We start from the raw sequence: 18,820 nt of genomic DNA, 5'->3' as shown, positions 1-18,820 counted from the left end.
ATATATATATATGGTGAGAGAATGGGAGGTACTTAAATGGACCTCTATCCCTTTTAAAATAATTTGAATGTAGGATCCAATGTATGTTCGTTGTGAGAGAAGATGTTCTCTCCAAAGCTTGTGCCAAATTTAGACCTGCAAAGGGAGAGCTCAAACTTTATTGACATTGGGTTTGTTTTTCAGTTGCCTATAGTAATTTTATTTCTTCAAATATTTCAATTTAATATTGCAAACAACTTCACAACATACAAAATGAATTATATTAATCCAGAACACATGTCAATGAATAAATTTTATATATTTTTTATATATATCTTTTCATCTTGTGTGGATAAAAAAATAAACAGCAAAGCTTTGACAACAGCACCTTGACATAGTATGTATTTCCAACATTAACTTGAGAAGTTGAGGATAGTAAACAGACAGAGTACTGAGAGGAGGAAATCCTGTTACGGTTGAGAATGTAAACGGAATGTTTTGGTCGGAAATCGTTTCCTTGTTTTCCCAAAGTGGACAGTTTCTCAATTCACAATTGAAGCAGCATGCAAGTTTTTTAGGTTTTTTTTTAGTTTTTTTTTCTTGAATGTAATTCTTCCTCACCCCCTCTCCTCATCTCTCAAAATCTTGGCAACGTAAAAAACACAATGTCTTGAGGAATGTGGTATAGTAATTTGAACTGGGCGCGAATGACTGATCAGATCTTTTTTAATTGTTTACAAGATCATGAATATGTTCAATAAATAGACTGTAGTATCACTTTTACTGTATAAACTTCATCTTTTTTACATGCAGTCCATAAAATTTTCATCTGACGGAATAATTTACCCTGTTATGTATATATACAAATAGATATTTTCTTTTTTCTCTCTCTTTTTTAGAACTCTCAATAAAATCTATACATTGTGTACACTATCTGCCCCTCTTAATGGTCAATGTGCATACGCACGAAGTGTCTATCCGTATAAACCGCCAGCCGATCTTCCTTTTGCTATCCATGGTAAGGGCTCGCACGTAAGACTGGGTTGTCCGGCATTGCGAGTTGTAGTGCCGCTTGTCTATTCCTCGGCAGCCCTCCTTTGTGTACCCTAAGGGGTTGCATTTGGTCTCATAAAAGTATTGCTTCAGCTGACCGTTAGTCACGGGGACCTTCTCCAGGACGGTGACCGTCTGGCCTGACATGTCTATGGCTGTCTTTTTGTCCAGAGCCGTCACCCACTGGCTAATACTGTCACAAACGCTGAGCTCCCCTCGCCGTGCGGGGTCCGAGTGCCGTCGCACACGCATTGACATGTTGGCGGCATCCAGGTAGTTTTTGTATTCCTCCAAGAGAAAGAGTAACGGCGGCTCCAAAGGCACTTGGTTGCTGATCATCACCCGCGAGGCGTACATGTCAACGTCCTTTGAGTCAGCCATGGCTGCGGGACCACCCCCTCCTTGGCCCTGGTCGGCCCTGGGGTCCAGTTGCTGCGTCGCTTCTCCTTCCACCTCAAGCAACTCCTCAATCACCTGTTCGAAAGTGTCCGTGAGCGAGGGCAGCCCGCCCCCACTCTGTGGAGTCCCGTGGCCTCGGCTGCCTGAGGTGATGGCAGCAGCGGCGCCCAGGTACCCCTCGGCCCGGTGACCCCCCTGCACGCCCGGGATCTCTCTCATGGGCGCAGCTCTCATGCAACTGAAGTATGAAATAACCATAGTAACGAACAGGATGGTCATCACTCTTCTAACCTGTTGGAACTGGAGACAGCAAAAGGGGAAAGACAAGAGGGATGGGGGGAGTGAGGAAAGGGGAGGGAAGAAGAGAAAACACAATGTAAAGCAACCATTTCCATTCACCATGCTGCAATAAACATTACATTAAACACATTTATTAATGGCCTTGCGTTATTGTACCCAATGAAATTCACAAATCATTTCCATAATGTGATAAAAAAGTAAGACACAAACAAAACGTGCCAACTTTCTCTCCGTCCCTGCACACACACCTGCACGTTTGTGCCCCCCTTCCCCCCACCAGCAAATGCAGCGGGCTAAATTCAGAAACCCTGGAGTATCATTAAGAGGACACGAGAGAACTGCTCCTACTCTCCTCCGTCTCTCTCTTCCCCTTCCTTTCCTCGTTCTTGCTCTCCTACTCCCTTGCCTCCTCTGTTCCCTTAGAGGTGTGTAAACTGCTTGTGTGAGTATCAGACGGAACAGATATAGGTGACATGCAAAGCCTACCAAAAAATGACAGAACAGCTTCTATCATCAAGGTTTTTCATGAGTAATTCAATATTGGATTAATTTTACTTTACATTTTGATATTATTAAAATAATATATAATTGTTACTACAAAAATCATAAAATGTTCTTATTTTTTAAACTATTAATTTCTGTTTAGAATATTTGAGTTATACATGAGTTATATACTTCCCAAATATATAACAACATCTAAACTTCTCTGGAATCAGCTGAGCAGAATTAATTTGGAAGAAGGTACCCACACAATAGGGTGATGATTATCTTTCCCACTAAGAGAGTTCAAAACTGAAGGAGATAGAGAGATAAGGAAAGACAGTAAAAATGCAGAGAATGATTTGAAATGGAGTGATCAGAGAAAGACACATAGAGAAGAAGAAAGGCAGAAAGAATTGAAAAAGACGCCAGTCATTCATTAACTCATTCATACCTACACACAAACTGCCATGTTCTAGTCAATGACATTTTCCTGACTACAAAAACAATGCAACTAAATGAAAATTCCAGGAAACCCTGAACCTATTTGATTCCTCCTCTCTCCCTTCCTCTGCAGCTTTCTCTTACCTCTCTGAAGTCCCTCTATGAATCACTGCAATTCATTGCATCCAACGGCATCCCAGCGCATACGAACAGTCAGGGGAACATGCATACACAACAACAAAAAATACACATTACTCTCACTTTTCGAAGGAGAAGGAGAAGGGGAGAGATAGGCGTGGGGAAAGGGGGGTGGAGGGGGTGCATTTAAAAATATCCGGCACCGCAGCAAGGCTTCGCCAGTTCTCTGTGTGCTGTCCTCCTGATGCCCCACGCAGCCTCAGGAAGAGGCAGAGGGAGGATCCGCTCCCAGAGCAGAAGGCAGTACGGGCCGGTAGGAGAGAAGGAGGGACACGCCCTGTCTAAAAGGCATTTGTTTCATTCTTAATTGGTGTCTGGGGCCACGGCTGCGATTTGCTAGCGCAGCGATGACTGCCATGGAGATGTGCTTTCTATAAATAGGCCAGTTGGGAGTCCCATAGTCTCGATTCAGAATATCACAGCCCTTTACTTAATGAGCTCAAAGTCCCCTCGCTCAGTGACGTCGCAGTCCACGAGGGGTGTGTGTGTGTGTGTGTGTGTGTGTGAGCGTGTGTGTGTGTGTTTGGCTAGGGAGATGAGGTGGGAGCATCCTCTCAAATGGTCAAAAACAAGCATGGAAAAACCCAGAGCCGAGGATACAGCTGTGGAGGACAGATCAATCTGAATCAAATCAGGCAGCGCGCAAAATGTGTGTACAAGCTGCTTCTGCAGGCATGAAAAGATACTTCAGTCTGTCAGCTTTCCCCGTAATGGAAAAAGCTTCTTACATTGTCAGCAATTATCTCTGCTGAATATAGAGAGGAATTTAAAGTGCCTGCCTGAGGATTATTCAGTGACACTATCTTATTTCATTCCTCCAGATGTGTCGCGCCAGTGAGGACGGATGGATTATTGTCAGCGTTCCTGCTCTCAAGACAACCTTAACATGGGTCTACGCACACACAGAGTAGCATAGCTCAGAAACCGCCCCAGTTTCAGGATGATCCCAATTAGCAAACATCTGTCGTCTCCCTAATGAGAGAAGGATTTATATATATATTGCAGAGGCTTCTGAATGAAATACCAGCATCAGTCATGCTGACACCCAAATCCCTTCTGTTGCCCTACCTGACAGCAGGTGGAGTACCAATGCCATCTCTCATCCAAATTCTACCGGTAATACATAACCTTAAATATATTACGGAGCTACACGGCTCGAGTTATCATGCAAAAGGGCAAAGGTCAGTTATTGTTGACTACTGAACTTTGGTGCACAGCGCTGGCTAAATTGTATCTTTCCCTCCTAATTAAACTAGAGCACCGGTGTGTAGTTGTGTGGCAGGGGGTGGAGGCCAAGAGCACAACAACCCTAATGACGTCTCTCTGGTCTCAAAGGGAGATGAGAGGAAAAGGGCGGTGGGGCTAGAAGGAGTGGTGCTAGGGGGCAGTGCCACCCATCAGCTCGCAATTGCTTTCCATTTTCCTCTGGGGTCCCTTCTCACCAGGAACAACAAACTATTTTATTTCTAACTCTGCTATTTCCTGTTTCCATCAAGAGAATCAATATGGATTATGCTCTCAATCAACTTCCTGTTAAAATGTAATCTAGACGATGAATCACTTTATTGCTCTGGGACTGAGTTGGCAATTACTGAGACCTTCTGTCTCATTCAAAGTAGCGAGGGAAGACAAGATTACCTTGACGGACATGTTTGTTCTGCTTTTAATATGCGTGTGTTTGAGCTGCGCATGATAATGCGATATCAATATCCTGTCATCATACGGTATGATGTGCAAACATGAGTTGTGTTTGTGTACACAAGGCAGTACAGGTGTTTTTATGGGTCAAAGAAAGTGAGTGGTAATGCGGTTATAGCCGCAGCAAAAAAATAATCTCTTCATGGTTCCAGGTGTGTCTAAATGTCTAAAATAAAGAAGAGGACTTTCATGGTTGATGCCGTAATAATCCGTTCAACTGTCATGTAAACAAAGCTGCTAATTCATGCTTTTTGTGCCCCATTTGTTAGACCTTTGAAGCCAGATTCATTAAAAGGCATTGAATAACCAACAAACAAGGTTTCCATCAATCAAACCTCTCACATGAGAAACCATTCAGACTTCAGTGATCTTTCAAGCTTTCTATCTACAAAGTAAGGTGCTGAAGGCTTGATGTAATACTTCATCCACACAGCTGTATTTGATCCATATGGTCAGGGCTTGGTAGGAGCACGTTCAAACGCCTTTCACTGTAAAACATGATTGTACTTTAATTGGGCATGAGTGGCAGCTCTATGGTTTTGTCAAAAAGACCACATGCACCTGCTCAATTGTTTGGAAAGGGGCAGGCACGACAGGATAGGTTGGTCTGCATGATCTTGATCCCCCCCACAACTGTATTATCTTAAATCTTCATGCCATGGAGGGATTAAGAAACAAAACCACTCTTGACAGATGCATAAGGTTCTTCCAACTTAACAGAATTGTGGTAAGAGATACTTGTCTGTTAGTTTTAGCACTCTAAAGGAAAATGAAAAAGGCATTCACTCCTTAAGGACAAAGATATTTAACAATGCATGATTAAATATCTGAAAAAAAGAACAAAAAGGTTGGGGAAAATGTTTGTAGCATGAGAAAAGATTTTAGATTGCTTTGGTATACTTGTGTCAATGACAAGAACACTGTAGTGTGCATCACCTAAGCTCACACAGGTGTCTCAGCTGTTAATTATTATTCTGACTTTGAGGACACATTAAAATGTAGAATCCATAATAGTTACAATCTGGCATTAGTGGTAACACAACAAAGGACAACTGCAAAAGAACACTCTTTGTTCATCTATGGTGAAATCTGTGTTCTCAAATGCAAGGTTTTTCAAGAGGTTGAGTTGATGCTTGTTCAAGGAGTTCAAGACCTCTAACTTGTCTAACTCAAACTGTATAAATAATGTTAAAGGTGCAATGTACAAAAGCAACCAGAGTGATGAACACCCAAATATGCTTGATTTGCTGAAAGGATAGCTCTAGTTAACACAAAAATCGTCATGATCTTTAACGAAACTGCATTTTGAGAAAGGTAAATTGATGCAAACTCTCAACATTACAGAAATTTGTATCAGTATACTGCTGAAAACTAAACAAAATATGTATAAAACACTAAAAGGAGAGAGATGTTTCAATATGTTTCAACATTTTTTTTTTTTACAAGCAAAACCAATGATAAAAGTTAGATTTTAAGTTAGTCGGAGGCCGTATTTTCACCTGTTGTCAAATAACGAACGGAACAGATGTCGGAGGCAACCATAACAATAGTAAACTGCGCACGCGCAGTATGATCAGTACCGGGCGGTCACTTCATTACAGATTAACATAATCACAGTATATCATAATAAATGCTTTGTTTAAAAAGTCTTAGATAATTGACGCTTGGCGAACTAGTGGCAAGTTGCGTAAGACGAAACTCGACAGATTACACCCAGAGAAGTATCCTTACCCTTACGAAAAAGAAGTTTATTCAAGTGTGCTATTAGTATACTTCTTTTAAACTAAAAATAGGAAAGTATACTTTTAGTCTACTTTTTATGTACTTCTCAGAAATGGGCTTTATGTACTTCTTAGAAATATACTTAAAATGACATTTAAGTATACTTGACTTATACTTAGAAAAGGTCTAAATATATTTGAGTTATACTTGTGTTCCTAGAATCCATGTTTTCATTGTAATACTGTAGTACACATCTTCTGATCAGAATTTCCAAAAAACACAAGTGAAGAAGAAACCGAAACAACAGATGCTTCCACATGTAATCTAACACGAACATCAGACATAAAACAGTATCAAAACTATGTAACATTATGGAATCGTTGATCGACTCTATCTACTTTTTGATTATCATTCTGAATCCAATTCATAGTCTTTTTTCAGCTTTTTTGTTCAAAATGTTAGTTTATTTCTTTATTTTTTATTTATGAAACTTATCCACATTCAAGTGTTTAAAAAAAGAATGCATGAAGCTAGAATAAAATGTTTTTGTTTACAAGCAGATACCCTGTTCTTTTGATGTTTGTATGTTCAGATATTCATGTAACAAAATATATACAAATTAATAGCTAAATAGGGCCATAGTAGTATACTTAAAGTATGATGTAAAGTTCACTTAAAGAAAACTTACGAGTATACTTGCAGTATAAAACTACTAAACTAGTAGTTTACTGAGACTATACTTCAAAGTGTACTAAAAATGCTACTACAAGTATTTAATTAGTAAACTTTCAGTATACCTATAAGTTCACTTTTAGTATAGTTGCAGTACAAACTAAACATTTTAATGTAAACTAGTTGTGTACTCAAAGTTTACTACTGTTATACTTAAAAGTATACTTTTATATACTAGAAAGTGGGCCAATTTAGTCCCAAGGAGTATTGAAATAGTACACTTACAAGTATACTACTAGTACACTGATATTTGTATACTTACTACGTAAAGTATACTTAAAAATATACTTGAACTTTACTTAAGTATACTTACTAAAATAAACTTGAAGTATACTACTTTTTGGTAAGGGTAGGCTACAATTATGTACAATAATCATAAACAGAATGCTTTAAACATTCCTACAAAACAGACGACCCCACTGAAAGTCATTGTAAAAGTCGCTCACTTGTTTGGGAATGTAAATAGCCCATGTCTCTATTGCTGAAAGGCAGAAGTCAAGTCAAGTCACCTTTATTTGTATAGCGCTTTATACAATACTGAAGACAAAGACAAATAAGTGCTGTAATAATTTATGTATAGCTAAGTTTCGTCTGTTCTCGTAAGAGGAGAAAGGGCAACGCATTGGCAAACTGGACCCGCGAGTGAAATATCTTCTAAGATTTGCCACTCTATATGTTAGTAGAGATTGAGTTTTTTCCCAGGAACTTTCTAAGGAATTTGAAACGTCCTGCGGGTACCAGCTATCAAAAAACTTCTCAAGACGCGATTGTGCGGCAATAGGCCTATGCCATTACAGCTAGTGTAAACTTAACATCATGTTAGATTTTCTAAACTAGAAAAGTGGTGTCTGAGACAGACGATTGTTTTAAAACAGCAGCATCCACACAATCCATCCTTTACTCGTTAACAGGCTTTACAACACTTTTGCACTAGATGGCGCATTCGTCTACATAAAGCGCATTTTGAAGTGAAGGCAAGCAGAAATAGACCATTAGAAACATATTTTTCTTTCTGACACATAAACAAGAGAGAACGCAGATTAATAAGAATGAATAGGCCTGATTTCTTTGCTGCAGCCTACATCATCTATATGCTTTTCATCTAAAACAAATTTGTGTGCATATCTTTAATATATTATAGATATCGTGACATGCTGGTCACTATATAAATGCTAAACAGCATTACAACAAAGTCAATTAGCAGCATGAATTAGTTTAAGCAGTTTTGGCCAGTTGGCACCCAAAAGCGGCCCAGAACTATAATGTATCTTCGCCCTGGGAGTTTATCTGTTCCAGGGGAAGGCTAGACTCTTCACGGTAAACCTAAACGATGATCTCAAGTTTCATGTTCTGCAAGTCTAACTGAATTCACGAAACGCGTTTATTCTCTGAACGTCCGTACACATAGTTTTCGCTTAAACTGGATAAACAGTCCATCCTTGAGAGTAAATATGTTGTTATATGCCGTTTGGTAATACTTTTACGCCATTAATAAGTAAAAATGTACACATTAATAAAATATCCACGTCCTTTATGCCCGATTGCCGCAAATATCATCAAACTAAACATTAAACAGCTGAACACATAAAAGCGGCAAGGACAAAGAGCTAAGAGCGCTGGATAATAACCCATAACAACTTTTTGCATCTACTGAGCCCTATCAGAAATTCAATCAACATAATAACGCCGTATCTTATTAATGAACGCGAGGATAGCGTTTCATGTTGCCGCTGCATGATCCAACACTTGATTACTTTCTTAACTCCCCTTCTCATTTCAGCCACAGCCAATACAAACCCTGCAGCAGCCTAATCACTCTATTCCGAGCAAAAACCAACCTTTTCTGTCCAGTCGTAAAGGAGACCATTCAGCAGGACAGTGTCATCTGGGATGATTTGGATAAGCCCTCCGCGTAACTATTTTGCGATATTCGCCAAGCAGCAGCTGCAAGTTGTCTCTTCAGCTTTTGAGCAAATAGATTAAATTATTGATGGTGGAAATTGCATGGTTGAGGTAATGGACTCCCATGACTGAGCGGATCCTTTGGAGTTGGGTTGAAGCAGTTGGATGGCATGGTGAGCGCTCGCGGTGTAGTGCGCATTGAGAGAGCTCTCCAGCTTGAAATGACGGCTTCATTCCTCGCGACTACAGTAACTAACTAGCTACTGCCGTGACGTTGAAACATGTGACTCCAGCGCGAGCGAGACCGAGCGCCAGACGAGTGAGACGCTTATGCCTAACGAGTAACCGGAAAGTATGTTATTATGGCGTTTGCCGTGAGCCGAAAGGTCAACATATGAGAGAAACCTTTTTAATTCCTGGATATATTGAGTCCTGAATGACGGGTTTTTTAAGTCATCGTATCTTAAGTGCTCTTTCAGTTGATTACCACTGAGTCAGTGTGGGCTTTTGATCGTTTTTCCTTAATAATGAAGGTAGCCTATATATATAAAATATGAGTCCCTTGTTTACCAAAGGGAATCACATAAGCTAATGCGCATTCAGTTTTTTTTCCAAGTTTCATTTTCGCTGACTATTCCTATTTAGACATAGGAAATTATATAGCCTACACCTGAAACTTGTTTAGTTTCACGCACAAAGCTTCTTTTGTATAACCGGTAAAATAATAATTTATGGTTTTAAGTTATTACATTTGCAGTTCTCAGTTCAAAGATAATTTATGGTTTTAAGTTATTGCATTTGCCATCTAAATCTCCATAGTTCATTCCACTTTAAATTATTCGGCTTTGCAGCCACCAAAGGCTTCAACAGCTTCCTAATGGACAGCCTTTAGGTTAATGAAACACCTTTTTGTGGCAAGACAATAGATCATCTGCTGAAATAGATATTTGCAACTGTGACTCCACAAAGGTATCTTCAAAGTAAAGAGTTCACTCCTTGCCCCCACCACATCAAGGATCTATTATTCCCTGGCCCTCTCTGTATTTGATATTTTAAACTATTGTCAGCTTGAGACCCTCTGTCTGCCAAAGGAGCTTATGTGCCAGATGTTAGTTCATTGCTTTTAATACTATTCATTGTTCTTTCAGTGTCAGATCTATTCCTACAATAATGGGAGTGGTTTGTTTGATATTTGTAAGGTAAATGGTCAAAGATGTTTAAACTAATAGAGGCAGTGATACAATTTTGCTCTTCGGCAAAATTTTTATTCTATGTCGTATTTGTGAAGAGCAGGCAAAAGCACGCACATCGATCTCAACTGGGTGCTCGACTAAGAAACAAGTGGAACATTTTTTAAATGTAAAGTCGGCAACACCAAAGCTCCAAAAGTATCAAAAAATGTATTTTTAAAAAATGTATTTGCGACAGTTTTAAAAAAAAATAAATGTTTTGATACTTTTGGAGCTTTGGTGTTGCCGACTTTACATTTAAAAATGTTTCTATGTCGTATTTAACATGACCTTCCAGGAGGAGTTTAGGAGAAGTATTCCTTGTTCTTTCACCCCATGCTATACACCACATCATTAGCCCCATACTTTCACCAAGACTCTAAAGCTCCAAGTGCTTTTGGATCTCGTCCAATACAAGATTTATATTGATGACTTTGGTGTATAGTGATGATGATTATTCTCTGTATAAGGTAATGAGGTGGATCAGTTTCAAACCTAGCTGTTCCCAGCATGGGAGTGGGTGCTAACACATGCCTCCTCACACACACACACACACACACACACACACACCCTCTATTTCTTTCCATCTCCATCTTTGTTTCATTCTCTCCTTCTCATCCTCTATATTTTTGCACTACTTAACTCACATACTTTTACAAATATACTTTCACCTTCACTTGTTTTTGTTTTGACATAGTCATGCTTACAGCCCCTTCCTCTCTCCTATAGGGACAAGCCAAGATTAATATAATTCATCCCATAGGTTCACAGGAGGAGAGGGCAAACCCTGGATGACAAAGAGTTGCATCAGCAACTACTGAGCGACATGACTCCAAGAAAGGTAAAATAGACACACACACACGCACACTCATGTACACTCTCACACTGCACATTAGGGCTGTTACAGCTAGGTAATCCATAAATAAATCACTCTTCTTCTCATTAGGAGCACAAAAACAACATGGATCTCATTCAGAACTGCACATACAGCACAAAGTTGACACCAGCACCACAGACAGAACTAAGATAACCACAAAGTGGACATATGGACTAATGAGAATACAGCAAGAGATGAACTGTGGGAAGACCTTGACTTTCATTTGCTGCAACTTTGTGGAAACTTTAGGGTCCATTAAAATGATGACAAAACATACAGTATGGACATTAGAGCTGAAACATTTGCTGAAACTTGACCATCAGGATTGGCGTGCTCAAAGTGTTGAATGTTGAGAGAGTCGGAGCGGCGTCAGAAGCGATGGCCGTGTCTCTATCCAATAGGTCGGGTCGCTAATGACGTCACCTCAGCTTTCTCAAAAACTCGCCATCTGTTGTCTTGTGTTCTGTCTTGACCCATCGTAGCACATTCCATCCTGGAGCTGACAGAACAGGTCTTCCACACAATGGCAACAATACGACACTTAATGACTGAACATCTCTCTGAACATGTTGGAGGAGATCTGTGTCCTTTACAAACCTGAAATGGTGAAATAGTTTCCGCTACTCCAGGGCAAGATAACAAAACTTTCAGGGTGTCAAAACTAGCTGTAAAAAAGGTTGATGGCTTCTTGAGTCACTGAGAGAGAGAAAAAAAAGAGCTTTGGGCCAGTGCTAGAAAATAAAAGTTCTTTATTGGTATCCATGGTTCCGGGAATAACTTTTAACATCCATGGAACCTTTCCATTTCACAAAAATGTTCTTTATAGTGGAAAAGGGTTATTTAGATTATATAAAATGTTCTTCCCACCAAGAAGAACATTCGTTCCTTCCGATAACTATTATGAACGGTTCTTTGGGGGACCCAAACGGTTCTTGGCACTGCTGCAAAACCCCCTTTTTGTATCTTTATTTTTAAGCGTTTTCCCACACAAGCCAGCTGTCAACAAAAATGTGACTCTGGACCACAAAACCAGTCTTAAGTCGCTGGGGTATATTTGTAGCAATAGCCAAAAATACACTGTATGGGTCAAAATTATAGATTTTTCTTTTATGCCAAAAAAACATTAGGATATTAAGTAAAAATTTTTGAAAAATTGACACTTAAGACTTAAGGTTTTGTGGTCCAGGGTCACAAATATGAACGATAAAACATTTCAATCATGCAGCGTTTACTTAAAAAAACTCAGTTAACGTCGATGATTTAGTGTTGTTTAGTCTGTAATGTGGAGTGTACATTTGACTATGTACACTCACTCAAGTGGGTCCCGTCTTTCCATTTTGTCATTGCATTGAAATTAAGGAGTCACTTTGTGGAACTTAAGTTTGCCCATTCCTGGGTGCCTGTCTCTGTTTCTTTGGTTCACTGTCTTTAGGGAAGGGAGTCTGGGCAGTGCTTTGTGTGACTCACATCACCGTCTCTCATCTGAGACGCACTCTGTACACTGAAGAATTGTGCAGTGCTCATCTCTCCAATAGCAAGATGTAACAGGTCCCTGTTATCACTAAAGGGCCAATGTGGCCATCAGTGGCCAGCCGTGTAAGATAAAAATCTCAAAGTCTTGACTTATAGCAGCTATATTATAGGACTACACACTTAGATATCCACTTTAGCACATAGACACAATGAGCTATACAATCCACGTAACTGTAATCTATCCCTTGCAGCATACACCAGCTACACTGGTAATGTATCCGTGGGGTATAAGCCCTCTGCTGCACTTTATCCCTTTGTACACACATCCTCTGGTAATCTAGCCTTTTGCTTGCCCAACAAACCCTTATGTGTCAAGGGTGAGTATATTTACATAATTAGGTAGACAGTTCTTGTCATGCATTATTGTAACATGTCTTTTGTGGTTATAATGCATTTTTTGTATATTAATTTCAAATATGGATATATTAATATACTGTGGACTTATAAAAAACGAATGCATGTGAAAATAAACACTATAAAGAAAAAGAAACATTCCACTTCAGATTTGAAATAGCACTAAAAATGATCTGATTGTCGGTTGTAAGCTCAAATTTGCACTGATTTTCTTATACATTGTTACAAATGAAAATGAGAAATTAAGAACTCAAAAGTGTTCACAAAGAATGGAAATCACTGTTCTACAAAGCAGTCGGAGAGAAACTGCAGTCTAAATGACTTCTAAGAAATGTTAAACATTTAAATGTGGGGGTTAAAAAGTTTGCATAGTTCAACAACCTTGAGCCCTTAGAAATAGCAGCAAGTCTATCAAAGTCATGCTCAAACACAAACACAGTCCGGATGCCATAACCAACATCCACAGAGGCACATTGCAAACATGTTAGAGAAGTCCTGCATATACATACCCAAGCATTGACGTTGGTGAATAGTTAGAGGGTTCCTTGGCGGAGCCTTAGTTGCCAGGCACCAGCTCTAATGCTGCTCTGTAGCTATTCACATACAGAGAGGCAAAAGCCACTCTATTTTATATCATTGAGTAAAGCCCACAGGTGGGTGGCAAACAAGTAGCAAATCTCATCATACAGACCCCATCAAACTGTTCGAATTAGGATGCAGATATATGCTGGAGGTCAACAACATATATCCCATGCACACATTCACAGACACACAAACGCCCTAAATGTAAAACAGCAAATATAAATACAATGGGGTCACAACACCCTAAATAGCAAAGTTCTTACAGAAAAACATACATATCTAGCGTCGTTTACCAGCAGATTAAGGAGGAATTACACCATAAAGTGTAGATATCACACGACCTCAAGCAGAATGAGCGCTTTGCGCTAGAGCGCGCGCCCAATTCCTCAAACCTCTCGAGGTTTTCTTGCGCAGAATATCCCGCGATCGGAGGTGCTAACTGACTAAAGATCTTTAGACTTGTCCAAATAGCCTCATAAACACAGAATAATTAAACGTCGGAAGTATGATTCAAATGATTTTGGCACCAGTAAATTAGCCCACCAAATTACACAATTTATTAAAATTGTGATTCATCTTAATGCGATGATGATTATTGGCATTGTTATAGTTAGCCGATTACTATTGTTGTTCGCAAAACGGAGAGACTATTGTTCGCAAAATATAATCTTTTAAGTGGGGGTAAATGAAAAAAAAAAATACGGACCTTTTTTTTCGCACTTGTTACGAGCACATGCTTTTATTTCCCAAAGGAATTCTGCATATTCAGTAGGCCTATAATACATTCCTCCCGCGAGTGAAGCAGGGCGCAATAAGTCGGCACGTCTCTATGAAAGTTAATTAAGAAAGCCGCTCTCCGTAAACAAAACAACTTTCATATTTAGTTCATAAATAAATATCCCCTTATCATCCGCGGCGGTCAGTCAAACGAGGATGAAGAAAACGCGGATTAAACTGTAAAAATATAATGCCACGATAGCATTATGGGGTGTCTGAAATGAAACCCACCAGGCTCAGATTTGTTATTGACGCCCACCCTTAACTCTGCAGCGATCGGAGAGCGGAGGGGAGGGGGGGCGGAGAGGGAGATTCTCAGCTAGATAACACAACCCCACTTATGGACTGATCCGATGACGTACATTGCAGAAAGTTCTATAAAAAATCTTCCGTACATACAAAGTGTGTCGTGCCATCCCCCAGCACCCCCCACCCTCCCCGCATCCGCCTCCAGCCCCCTCCCCCCGCATGCCCACACCCACACCACCAACCCATCTCTATCCTTCTCTGGCTTATGAACTAAAATTACATTATAAATACGTTTATGTTTATAAATGAAAAATGTGCATTCAATAAATGAAAACATGACTGTCAGAGGTGTAATAAAATCACACACAAATAATCGTTTAATAGTAACATTTCACTCTAAACAAAGCTAAAAAACATATTTCATATATTGATGCAGAAGTATTTAGGCAGTCACCACTGGATTATTTGTAAGCAAAAACAAGCATTATTTCGTTGAAAAACAGCTGAAATTATGCATGAAATATTTGCTCATAAAAACGGCGCTCGTGACCGTTTTGTTGCATGTCAACAATAACGTTTATAATATTTGCCAGAAAACTACAAGAGCATTACGAAGATTACAATGACAAAACAATCGAGTTGCTATTATTTTCGGACTATAGTCCAAAAAACATATGCTGCTGTCCCACTTGATTTATGTCACTTTAAAGTCAGACGTTCGAGACATTGTTTTTGTAACAACAGATTTTCTCGACAACATGTTTCGTACGATTATGATAAGGGAAAATGTTTGATAGAGAAATTACCGATTTAGCAGTGCTGAAAGAAGCTAACGCTGCCGGACAAAGAGAAACAGTCATAAGGATCATTTAAAAGCAGCTAAATGACACACTGAATGTCTCCCGCCTGATAGACTCTTGATTAACGCAGTGCTGAGGCGCCCGTGGGCTTTCATATCTGTCTGTCATTCAATCGCTTCACCCTTTAATCAGATTCTTGGATACAAAGGAAAAAAAAAACCGACCGTAGCCAATATCCTCCGCTCATCCCTCTCAGAAACTGAGACGAATTCCTAAACTTAGTCGGCATAAAAGTCAGAAAATCGTCAGCGAATGGCTCCTTTAAAACGCTGACTGTCCTAATTTCGCCTCAGTCTTGCACAGCTTTTCTCCAGCTTTCTCCACAATACGCGTGACACCCTCTCAGCCATTTCCTTATCAGGCAATCTTATCGCTGGCTCCATCTAACCCAGTCTGAACAAAATCTGACCACGCCTATCCAAATTCTTATTCACTTTAACTGGAAATATATATATGAACACACACACACACACGCACAATGTTTTGACCAACGGGCTATTTTTGGCGAGGCAATTCAAAATACTTTAACAAGATATGTTATCTGTGGCGAAAGCTTTTAGCTCTAAGTGGCTCCCAACTGTTCGGCGTGTGCACAGACAGACCTGTGCGCTGGGGAGCGAGATGAGCAGGTGATGCTGGAGGAGAGGGGTGGAAATCTCGGGATGAATGAAACGGAGAAGCGGTCCGTAGTAAAAACACTAACAATATGTCCACGATGACGAGGTGCGGAGATGCTACAGACGCGATTACATTGATAAGGGCTGGTTGCACCACTTTAGAATCGATTCAACGAATAAATGATCCCTCTATGCTAACGAAAACAACATTTATAGCGGATAAGAAAGGATGACGAGAATAACAACACCCTCTCAGCCATTTCCTTATCAGGCAATCTTATCGCTGGCTCCATCTAACCCAGTCTGAACAAAATCTGACCACGCCTATCCAAATTCTTATTCACTTTAACTGGAAATATATATATGAACACACACACACACACGCACAATGTTTTGACCAACGGGCTATTTTTGGCGAGGCAATTCAAAATACTTTAACAAGATATGTTATCTGTGGCGAAAGCTTTTAGCTCTAAGTGGCTCCCAACTGTTCGGCGTGTGCACAGACAGACCTGTGCGCTGGGGAGCGAGATGAGCAGGTGATGCTGGAGGAGAGGGGTGGAAATCTCGGGATGAATGAAACGGAGAAGCGGTCCGTAGTAAAAACACTAACAATATGTCCACGATGACGAGGTGCGGAGATGCTACAGACGCGATTACATTGATAAGGGCTGGTTGCACCACTTTAGAATCGATTCAACGAATAAATGATCCCTCCATGCTAACGAAAACAACATTTATAGCGGATAAGAAAGGATGACGAGAATAACAACTACAGATAGATAGACAGACAGACAGACAGACAGACAGATAGACAGACAGATAGACAGACAGATAGATAGATAGATAGGCTCTTTTCGTTTTCAGCAAGACAATAAGTAGGCGGTAGCTCGTGCTGAGTCGTGTATTTTATTAAAGATATGCTCCATTATTCAGAAAGCAAAGGAAAGCGTGTGCTAGACAATTGCGCATTTAAGACAAGCATTCCGCAAGCATTTGGTTATGATGAGGACGGAAAGCCAGCTGTTTACGCACTTACATGCACTATTTACTTCTTCTTTTGTGTTGCGCTATAAATAACAAAACATGTAAAATAACTGCTAAATGTGAACGTCTCTATAGGGGTGAACTGTGAGATACAGAAATAAATACATTATTCGTTTTCAATGATTTCGTGCCAGAACTGTGGCTGTGAATTGAAACAACTTTGTCCCCATTTGGTTTTCGGCTTCAGACAGTGTAAAACCATACGAGTAAAGTAAAGGTAAAATGTAAAATGATAACGTAAGTTTAACATTTCCCTCATGACTCAGTGCCTTCTCTCTACATCACTACCCAAAGCTATACCTCACAGCATAACATTTCTCCATCTGTAACCACTAATCAAAGTTAAAATGCGTAAAGAGGTGCCATATCACTATGTAGAAGTAAAACATCTGTCCAAGAAGGACTGCTAGTAAAGTGGAGAATAAAACAAACAGGTCTTACCTTTTTAAGAGCTGACAACCACTATCAGTGGTTAGATCTCCAAGACCAACACTTGCATTTCCCAAAGTTAACGCTGTGCACCAAGAGGAGCTTGCGAAGTACGCGTACACTACAGCAGCTCTACCATTGCAACTTTCACATGCTCTAAGTGGCGACAAAACTCCAAGCGCAAAGCAGCCCCACTATTGACTGGTTCTTTTCCTCGCGTTTGTTTCTTTGTTTTGTTTTTTTCACCGGTCTCCCTCCGAAAGCGAAAAAAAGAAGGAAAAAGTGAAACAATTCCCTAGCTTTGGCAAAAGAACTGCAAAACACAAAAGGCGATGTCCACTCACTCCGTGTTAGTCCGCAGCGTTCAACGACTCCGGTGCCTCTGTCCAAAGTGCTGAAATCATAGCACAGCTAAGGTTACTTAGAGGCAAAAATCTATACTTTCGTTAAGTGCCACTTGATATTGCTTTACTCTATTGCTTCCCCACGCCTTGTCACGTGAATATATCCTTGGCAAGCCCGTCCTGTTAATATTTGATCACATGTTGGCCGGTCGTTTTCTTAACAAAAGAATCACTTATCTGCAAAATTGCTCATAACCCTCTAAAGAGGAGTCCCCCCAAAAGGCTTGAAACACATGTCCCCAAATCACACAGTAATAGTGTCTTGGTGCTCTGCTTTTGTCCTGCAGGGCAGATGGACATCTCTACACATGTTGCTTTTTCAACTACAGAGAGAGCACTTGTAAAAAAGATTTTCATTATAAAGACTAAAAGCCCAACAGGCATCAAAGCGCCGATTGGCACACAGCGCAACAAAGGCAAAAACCCAATTATAATGTATATTCTACGGCTGTGTATGTGCCTGCGTTTGGTTTGCCCAGATTTTGTTCTCTAGCTCCGATTCACAGAAAAAAAACAGCATTACAAGTGTTACATTCGTGTTAGCAAACCTGAACCCTCGTGTAAGTAGCCTTCAGCGTTAGGGTCCATATGCACCAGAGCACTCTGTACATCAAAAATCTGTTCTTTTGATACCAACCCTACAGTGTAAACACAAGCCATGCCTTTTGGAGTAATTATTCCTTTAAGTGTATTTCCATGCCACTTACCATGTTCCCCTTTGCTGTCCTGGAGATAGAAGTGTCTTAATATCCACACACTCCAACAGATGCTGGTAGGTAATGTGTCTTGTTTGAAGTCATCATATGAGAACTTCTGCCGTGCTCAGAAGATCGCCCACCACTTGGGTGACTTATGAATCTAATAACCCTTTGCAATATCCGCGTGCTTAAACTCTCTAACACCTTAGTGACTGTGCGGACAGGACAAATAGCAACCAGTCGCGATTTACCCAAAA

General features: G+C 40.1%; 1 protein-coding gene across 3 annotated transcripts; it reads right to left on the bottom strand.

Moving 5' to 3' along the window:
* Window positions 1–415: 415 nt before the first annotated feature.
* On the bottom strand, window positions 416–18,621 carry LOC107595107 (brain-derived neurotrophic factor). Of its 3 annotated transcripts, none has more exons than XM_016285418.1 (2): window positions 18,573–18,621; window positions 416–1,731 (listed from the first exon to the last, which is right to left on the bottom strand). In XM_016285418.1, exons 1-2 carry the CDS (start codon window positions 18,573–18,575, stop codon window positions 910–912), a joined length of 825 nt encoding a protein of 274 aa, XP_016140904.1. In that variant the 5' UTR covers window positions 18,576–18,621; the 3' UTR covers window positions 416–909. The 3 variants fall into 3 exon arrangements, with proteins under 3 accessions (XP_016140904.1, XP_016140906.1, XP_016140905.1); XM_016285420.1 differs by lacking the exon at window positions 18,573–18,621 and adding an exon at window positions 17,474–17,530; XM_016285419.1 differs by lacking the exon at window positions 18,573–18,621 and adding an exon at window positions 8,844–9,210.
* Between the last annotated feature and the right edge of the window lie 199 nt (window positions 18,622–18,820).

This window comes from Sinocyclocheilus grahami, unplaced genomic scaffold (assembly GCF_001515645.1).
Source record: "Sinocyclocheilus grahami isolate Dianchi unplaced genomic scaffold, SAMN03320097.WGS_v1.1 scaffold196.1, whole genome shotgun sequence".
Classification (NCBI taxonomy): domain Eukaryota; kingdom Metazoa; phylum Chordata; class Actinopteri; order Cypriniformes; family Cyprinidae; genus Sinocyclocheilus; species Sinocyclocheilus grahami.
This window is presented reverse-complemented; position numbering and strand designations above follow the sequence as displayed.